We start from the raw sequence: 9,359 nt of genomic DNA on the forward strand, positions 1-9,359 counted from the left end.
AGTGAAAGTGAAACCAGTGCAGAGAAAATAAAGTCTGGTGACAATTAAAAATAAGCTTTTATTGTGTTCAGGCTCACATTCCCACACACTGGGAATACTGTGCACCTGCATCATGAGTTTTCACTGAGTGGTTTGACACAAAACCAAATGCTACTTTTCAATCTTTAGGAGTAACCTCAACATTCTTGACTTGCTAACTGATCTTTTGGATTAACTAACCAACATCATTAGTTGGACAGCACCTTTGTTAATGGTATTAATTAGGCCTACACCTCGCTTTACTGCTATGACATGTTAACATGCCTGCTTTGAAGCAGTGGTGCTGCTGTTCTGAAGGATGATATAAACTGGTGCACACCTTTCACCATTTTCTATAAGCACAACAAGATACAGTAGAATTGTATTGCAAGTAAAATATGAAGATTAGGACATTGTATGTAATTAAGTTTGTCTTAAGTATGTATGTGTGTGTTTGTATACCTGTATATATTCATTAGTTTGTGTATAGGTACAATTTTTTTATCTCAGTTTTAATTGTTCTTGATCTTAACATAAAGACTATGTAAATGTATTATTATTATTATTATTATAAGACTAGATGAGGAAACAATCAACTAATCAGTCATTATGTCATTAAGTTACCTGTTTACTTATTGTTTTTTTAATTCATGGTGACCTGTACCAACACGCTCCAATCAGATACAGCTCAACACATACTGTAGGTTTTCCAGATGATTGGAAGTCTGTCGCTGCAACATCATATAGTGACGTTTTATTATACACCAGCTACTGTATATGGACACACACATGCGCGCGTGCACACACACACACACACACACACACACACACACACACACACACCCTTGCTGGACCATGCATCATGGCTCTCCCACTACACATCACTGACATCACTAAATGTCTGTTTAGGTTTCTGACTAAAACAATATTGACTGTTGTGACACAAGAGGAGAACTGATTGATGGTTTGATGGGCTGACGGCGTCTTACAGTAAGAAGTGACATCAACAAGTGGAATCAGTTGCTGCTGGCTCCTGTCAGCCACTCAAAGGCAGAGCAAAATGTCAGAGATGCCTAACTGCTGCATTTTATCACTTTATTGCCCTGGACTGGGCCGATGGTGGTGGTGGGGTCAACAGAACGTGAGAAGGGTAAGATGTGAAGGCACTTGAAGCTTCATGTTACGCTGTTGTTCATGCCTCATCTGGATGCGGCAGCTACCAAAATATCGACATTTTCTTTTATGAACGGCTCCCCTTCTCTTCTCTGCCTCTCTGTGTTCTGGTTCTCTGTCTTCTCTCTTTGTTTTGTTTCTCTTCATTTTTCTTCTCGTCTCTGTAAATGAGTTGTTTTCAAAGGGAGAGGAAAGACAGTATCCTGCTCATCTTGGGATGTTGATTGCTTTTTATGTAGAGATGAAACAGGCCTTTTGTCTATATGATTTGTTTTGGCCTCCTTTTACATGAGCTGGAAGTGTGACCAGTTAACATAAGATAAAAGGGAGGTGTGGTGGGGGTGAGGAGGGCAGCTTTAACACCTAATTGCCACACCCATTGGTGCAATTAGGCTACCACTTTTAAATACAGCCCTGCAGTAATGATCTACATTAAAGGCAGACAGAGAGAGAGAGCCTGGACTGAAATTTGAACTAAAACTCTCAAACCTGTGTCGCTGCTGTTTAACTTTAGAATTCAGATTTGATTTTTCTTTGGATTTTGCTTTTCTTTTGCAAACCATAAAGAAAGTGAATTATTTCTCTCTCTCTCTCCCTTTTTTTTTTTTTTTTTTTTTTAGCACAACTCAGTCTCCATATTAAATCATCACTGAGGTCCTGTCTCTGTGCCCACCCACAATAGAAAGACTTCAGGGAGGGACTTTGCCTTTCAACATTTAACCAGTGGGCAGCCTGATCCCGGTGAGACAGAGGGCTTTTCAAAACCTGGAATTAGAGCTGCACTGAGCAGGGGATCCTTCACATTTCACCCCAGCGATGTAAAGACTAATCTAACGAGCTGTTTATAATGGATGGATCTGCTTCTGATGCGCTGCACCTATCTTTTGAAGAGCTCTCCGCCGCTCAGTCAGCTGGCTCAGGTTTTTGATAAATGTGAGGGCAAATAACTCCGAGGTGTTTCCATCAGAGACTGGTGGATGGACAGTCAGGAGTGCATATGCAACACTGCGGGAACTCCACTGGATTTATTTACGGCATCCTTCTGGGATTAATCTGCCTCAAGGTTCCGTCTCTTGATCGGATGAAATAAGAAGAAGAATGCATGGAATAAACCAGCGCTGTATTTACATGTAAGAGCAGACCATTGACAGACTGCATGGTTGTTTGATTGCCACATGACTTCTGAATAACTCTTCGTTTATTGTTACTTCTGCAGATCATTTCATTTTTTCGTGCTGTGGTGCCATGCTCAGGTAAGCGCACAAACACTTTGTCGACATTGTTACTTTTCCCATGTGAAAACGTATTTTTTAAAGTAGGAATAGTAGGAAATTAAAAACAAAAGGTGTAACGTGTCATTTTAGCATAACGAGTATAATTATCTTTATTTGTTTTGTAGTAAAGTTTGTACAACCTGTTTGGATGGTTGTAAAACTGGCTCTACATTTCTTCATCCCAGATTAGAAAGAAAAAATTATGTATTTTATTTTTCCCTTTGCATAAAAAAGGGGGAGAATCACCCGTCTCCTAATTTTAACCAGTATGTGAGGACGCAGGGCGCAGTGACGGACCAGCTCAGCCGCAGACAGGTCAGGGTGTACCAGCTCTACAGCCGCACCAGCGGGAAACACGTCCAGATTCAGGGCAAAAGGGTCACCGCCACAGCTGAGGATGGAAATATGTACGGTAAGAGCTGACCCGAGGCCTGCTGCTCATATTGTTCTGTTTTTTGCTCATCCAACAGTGGAGCTCCAGGTCTGCATCTCTCATGACTAAACTAAGACAACACATGATCCAGTCAGATATTTCTTTATTTGGGACACGCAGGGTTGGATGAGGCCCAGTTTGTGCGTCTCACACAGAGCTGTCCTGTTAAATCAATACCACCAATATGTGGATATACCAGGAGGCTGTCTAAAAACACTTAGCTGTGTTCTGAAGGTATTTCCAGACTCTTCAAAAACTCCTGTGACACTCTGGATGAAAAATACTACGAGATAAGAAGGATTTTTAACCAGTTTCTCAAGTTGCAAATACAGCCTATATGTTTCATTCTTGGCACGTACTTGCTCTTTTTGTACAACACAATCAAAAAAACATTTTCTTTTTGACAAAATGTAAAAAAGTATACTAATATAACATAACATATGATAAACATTGCAAATGTGTTGCTCATGTTGTCCTAATTTACCATGACATACAGTGTATGTCATCTCCGGCCAACATCTATACGTTTGGAAACATAGTCAGAACTGGTTAGAAAAATCATGCTGTGGGCAGAATATTTATTCAGTGGTCTAGTTAAAGGAGTCTTTGAGAATTCTGTTAGTTATTGACTTTCATGGGTAATTCATTTTGAGAAAATCAGATGTGGCTTGTATATAATCTGGTTATAGTTTGGACTGATACTCAAATTATTTTTTAAAAGGTAGATATTGTTCACTCAGGACCTCCTCCTGTGATTCAGCCTCTGTCAATAGGTGAAATCAGTAGTGAAACCTTTGTTGGATGTATATATTTATTGCGATTTTTGCACAAATACTAGCCAGGCTGGCCTGTGGAACATGGTACAAATATGTTAGGAAGTTTTCCAGAGGACTTAATTAAAGGTACATTTTATTTGTCCCTGACCCCTGCTGGGGACTCATGCCCTCAGGCACAACCAGCAGTTTCACCTCCAGCCTGCTGCCCCTCCCTCTGTGAGGTGTTTTCAGGCCTTTATGTTAATTCAGCCTCCCCGCTGTATCCATGAAGCCATCGTCTAGCAAATAAGTGGCTGATTAGGACAAGTCCTTTGTCTCTAAAGCCCCAATACACAAGGCTGTTGTAATGCCCACTGGCTGCAATTGACTTCAGGACAAATTCAATTGAGAATGTATATTCTGCTTCCAATAAAGCTCTCTAATGTTCAGAGATAACATTTGTTTAATCATTTGGTGTTTGAGGTGTAATTTGTTGAGGCTTTCCTGGGCGTGTCCTAAGGCTCTTATTGACTCAACAGTTTATTCTGCCCACTGACACAATGACCATTGAATATAAAATTATAGCTTCAAGAAAATAATAGCACTTTTGTGTAGTAACATAATGACAAGATAGACAAAAAACACCTTGACAGACTGCATTGCCTATCCAGTATATTTGAAGTACAGTAAATGCAGACAAGAAGCTTTAATGAACAAATACTGTTTGTTTCATACATTGTGCAGTGGGCTACAGTAGAAATTGTAGTTCTGCATGTTTAGTTGTATATTGTTAGTATGCTAGATAATACACACAACTCTTGATATTTTAAGATATATTAAGGCAGAAAAATGAGTCTGGCTTGTGGTGTCCCTGTGTTTTTGTTGTGTTTGTCTTTGTGCCATTCAGCTTTTTGACTCTATTCTGTCTTTTTCCGGCAGCTCGTCTTTTTGTTGAGACAGACACCTTTGGAAGTCGAGTGAGGATAAGAGGTGCGGAGAGTGGCCGCTACCTCTGCATGAACCGGAAGGGGAAACTTGTTGGAAAGGTACAATAAGTTTATATATTTTTGGATATCTTTTATTTGTGAGCAAAGTTTTGAATCAGTGCTGGGACATTAAAAAGCAAATTGAAGCTATAGTATTCAGCAGAGAAAATCTGTTTTGTTGCAAGCAGAAATTGTATCAAATAAATTTTACTTTACTTTCATGCTTTCATGATAGAATTTATTTTAAAATGTGCACTTTGTGCCAACACATAGAAACCTCAAGGGTGTACAAATCAATACTACCAGTGTTTCCTTCAGTCCCAACCAATCAGAGTTCATTTAGCTGTAAGGTAGGTTTCTATAACCATATCAGCTCTGTCAGCCCTCTATCCTGTGTCACCTAAAATACAAACTGAAGCTCCTATATGAAAGCCTCAGCCAATTGTCATTGTAGTCTCATAACTTGTTAGTCACCCCAGGACATGATGTGCTGGAAAAAATAAATCCTCAGAGGACTGAGGGATAGTCACTCAGTCTTATTGGCCGTGTCTGACAGTGCTGAGAGGAAAGTACCCTCCTATTCTGCACCTCCTGTGTGTTTGGTCATAAGTCAGCTCTCCACTTCCTTCATGGAAATGGAAAAGATGGATTCACATAGCTGGCTGACATGACAAGTCACAAATCTATTTCTTATCATGGTTCAGAAGTGTATAAATTGTGGCTACTGTAATGTCTGTTTATAGAGACTCGCACTGCCAAACAGGTGTTTACTCTTGGAAACCTCAGAGATACATGTTAGAAAGCCTAGTTTTGGACTCATATTTTAATTTCTTATCAGAATTTGACTGAAGAAATAGTTAATATTAGAAAGTTTTTATTTTTGGGAAATATGCTTATCGGCTTTCTTGCTGAGAGTTAGACGAGAAGATCGATGGGACTCTCATGTTTGTATGGTAAATAGCTAAGAAGCTTTCAACTGCAGCTGTTGAGCTTACTTGAGCATTGCTGGAAACAGTGATTATGTATGATTAAATATGTCCATCAAGTTATTTAATTGGTAGAACGTGCTGTGGTTTTACAGGAAAATTAATGAGAAACAACGTGCTAACTAATGAGCTTTAGAGGTGCCTGTAGACACATTTTGTCCCTTTTGGACAGAGCCATGCTAATGAGCTAACCAACTGCAAGCGGTAGCTTTGTGTTGGACATGTTATGATAGTTGGACAATCTTCTCATCTAACTTTCGTCAATAAAGAAAATAAGTGTATTTTATGTTTTTCTTGCATTGATGACATCATTTGGAGCCAGAGCAGGGCTCATGGTGTTTCACCCCATTCGTATAGCAGCAAATAGCTAATTTAAAAAAACAAAAAGAAAAAAGAAAGAAAGGGAGATTGGAACATAGATCAGTGCAACAAGAACAACCTAACATGATGGAAACCATCTTTTAGTTTGGTCCATGTCCCATCTGCTAAGCTCAGTGTCTCATTTGTAAAGGAAGAATGTGTGCTTTGATTTAAAAACATTATCCTGATATCATATGACTTACATATTCAGGGTTCGTACAAAATCTAGAAAGATTGGAAATCCTTGATTTTAGCCATTATGTTTTGAGGTTTAGGAATATGCTTGAATTGTAATATACTCCTGATTGTGTAGATGTGTTTCATCTACACAATCACTCGTTTAAACCACAAATCTTTTAATATTTGAATGACACAAATGCTGCTGTTATATTTGTTTGTTGTCTGCTAAATTATTAAGCAGCTAGTAAGCTGGTTACTTAAAAATGCGGCATAGCCACATTGCAAGAATAACAGAATGCATACTGTAATTGGTGCCATGTTCCAATAACCCACCCTAACTGAACCTATGTTGAGCCCTTACTCTGTAAATTAGCCAGCATTAACTAATGATGATCAAAACATATCAAAGTTCTGTTAACAGGGTTAAAAACGGAAAAATATGAACAGTAAAGTAACAAAGTATCAGTATACATTGATTGCAGTGGGTATGAAGACATTTTGTAAATGTCGCACTTGCATTTATAGTAACAATTTAGATGTTGTGATAAAGGCTTTGAGAGTCTGGAAAGGTATGGTTGAGGCACCTTTGACAGTGCTTGGAAAGTACTGTCATCTTCAAAGGCTGTATGAACCCTGTATATTGGTAATACAGCAGTTTGATACAAAAGTTTTGTGTTTGATGTGTACATGAATGAATCAGAATGCGTGCTTCTGTCTATATGTCTTGACTTAACATAAGAAACCTTTTCTGTCTCCTGACACAGCCCAACGGCCGGAGCAGGGATTGTATCTTCACAGAGATAGTACTGGAGAACAATTACACAGCCTTCCAGAATGCCAAGTATGAGGGCTGGTATGTGGCTTTCACCAGGAAAGGGAGGCCCATCAAAGCCTCCAGGACAAGGGAGAACCAGAGAGAGGTCCATTTCATCAAGAGACTACATACGGGCCCGCCTCCCTTCCCCAACACGGACCAAAGCAAACACTTTGAGTTCATCCGATTTCCATCCACACGTCGAGCAAAGCGGAACAGGAAATCACGTACCTCTCCCTAACATGCAGCAAAAGAAATGGACTGACAACAGCTGTGATATAGGAAGAAACAGATGCCATTTTATTTTTGTATATTTTTGATAGGTAAAAGATGGTTAAAATGTCATAAATCTAAAGTAATATTGCTGTAAAATGATCATGTGTAAATACTGAAAGAGAGTAAAGCAGATGGATTATATTTAATCGTCCTGTGTGTGTATGTGTTGGCTGGTGGGGAGCTGCGAGGGATGAGCATGAGGGACATATGATGTCAGTGGTTTATAACAAACTGCAGCATGACAAACACAACACTTCACTACTTTGAAATCAGATGCTATACCTGTGATAAGGGCCTAATACAAGGGTTTAACATGCTGCATGAACACTGAACCAAAATACACAGATGACACAGTTCAAACGACAAGTTCAACCTCTATTCTTTCATGTTGTTTAATACAGCGGGTGGACAGAGTAATGCCAAAACCTTATGGAAAATCAGCTAACTGTCGGCTATAACTGAAATCTGTCAATCGGCACTTCACTATGTGAGTCTTCGAAGCAACATGGAGCAACTAAAAGAGCTCCAAAACATCTGAGCTCAAATTGCAGTAGGATCAGTCAAAAATTGTTCACTAGGTAGGTTGTGAGAGTTGACAGTTTGGAAAATCCTATGATGTCAAACACAACTTGATAACGAGGAACACCTTCATTCTGTAATGAAGTGTTCATGTTAATCTGTCTATCCCTGTACAGTATGATTACAATGATCAACATCGCTGTTATATGTTTATAACAACTCAAAAGCCTTATGAGCATCAGTAGATGGTCACCTTACAGTACGTCTTAGGAATGAAATATGACCAAACTCCAGTGTTACAAACACATACAGTCTGAGGCTAAAGGGACCTGTACCAAGTAGTGAAAGGCAAGAATATATTTTAATTTAATCTGAAATGCACTGATTCCCAACTCAGGCTATAGTGGCACTCAGTTTTTAGATAAAAAAATCTTTTTCATCTTAGAGATACACTGGTAGTCCATAGTTGAGTTTCAAAATATCCCCCATAAACTAGAAAGAACGTTTTGGATTTTGGGACTCTAGTGGATCTCATGGTGACACTGGAAGAAAAGTCAGGGGGTCATCAGTCATCCTCTGAACCAAAACTCATGGAAATCCATGAAATAGTGATATGTGAAGTGCCAGGCTGCTAGCATGGCTCGTGTTGCCAGTTGTACAGAACATTATTATAACTGCAAACAAATGGATAACGTACAGTGAAGCCAACAGCTGTAATGATGCTGAATGTTGTGCTTCCCTACAGATTCTCGGAGCCAAGGACGAGACAAGCATTAGAATAGAAAGATAGATGATGGTGATTTGTGCAGGACCCACCTGAAGCTGAAATAAAGGAACGATGGATTGAACAGTCCAAGCTACACATCAGCAACCTGCACCGAGATCGTGGAGTTCATTCAACGCTCATGTCACACATCAGATTACATTGTATTAGATCTACAGTATGTGTTGCCAGGTCTGACACAATGTTGTGACGGATCAAAATGCTATTTGGAGTTCAGCCAAACAATGAAGCTCTTTTAATGAACTTGGCAAAGGAGGGAGGCATGAGCCTTAGACTGAATTAACATTGACTGGAGGAAATATGGCGGTGTTCATGTGAATGTAATGAGAACTATTTGTGCCATGATGATGGGAAAGTATTTGAAAACAGGTTGGTGGGAGCACACCAACACTTTCTGTTCCTGATGGCACACAAAGTATGAAACGCTACAGATTTGTTACCTGGAGACACGTTTTGATGGGCTCCATGTTTTTAAATACGACCCTAACTAAAAGGATCTTTATAAATCTTTATAACAGATCTTTATAAATTTGCTTTGACATATATCTTCTATCAATTCCTTATTTATCTGGGGATTTTCTGTGGAGTTCAGGATTTCTCTTGTAATATCTCTTTTCCAAGGATACATAATTCAGCACTTGTTAACACAGTTATAAATGTACCAGATGACCGAGTTTTTTACATGACTGGCATAAAGGTTCCACTGTCATTTCCATGTCATAATGAAACATTGATTCTGGCCTAAATGTATTTATTCATTCATTCATTCATTCATTCATGCATTCATGCATTTATTTTATA

The 9,359-nt window shown here is 39.1% G+C and overlaps 1 protein-coding gene across 1 annotated transcript; it reads left to right on the top strand.

Annotated features, from left to right (window-relative positions):
- The first annotated feature begins 2,289 nt into the window (after nucleotides 1-2,289).
- Nucleotides 2,290-7,220, top strand: fgf17 (fibroblast growth factor 17). Its single transcript, XM_073465340.1, has 5 exons — nucleotides 2,290-2,321; nucleotides 2,408-2,444; nucleotides 2,700-2,877; nucleotides 4,593-4,699; nucleotides 6,930-7,220. Exons 1-5 carry the CDS (start codon nucleotides 2,290-2,292, stop codon nucleotides 7,218-7,220), a joined length of 645 nt encoding a protein of 214 aa, XP_073321441.1.
- The last annotated feature ends 2,139 nt before the right edge of the window (nucleotides 7,221-9,359 follow it).

Source organism: Pagrus major, chromosome 5 (assembly GCF_040436345.1).
Source record: "Pagrus major chromosome 5, Pma_NU_1.0".
Taxonomy (NCBI): domain Eukaryota; kingdom Metazoa; phylum Chordata; class Actinopteri; order Spariformes; family Sparidae; genus Pagrus; species Pagrus major.

Coding starts and splice junctions, on each gene's coding strand:
- fgf17 (XM_073465340.1), top strand. CDS start 2,290: ATGCATGGAATAAACCAGCGCTGTATTTACAT. Junction 2,445..2,699: donor TGCTGTGGTGCCATGCTCAG/GTAAGCGCACAA, acceptor TGCATAAAAAAG/GGGGAGAATCACCCGTCTCC. Junction 2,878..4,592: donor TGAGGATGGAAATATGTACG/GTAAGAGCTGAC, acceptor TTTTTCCGGCAG/CTCGTCTTTTTGTTGAGACA.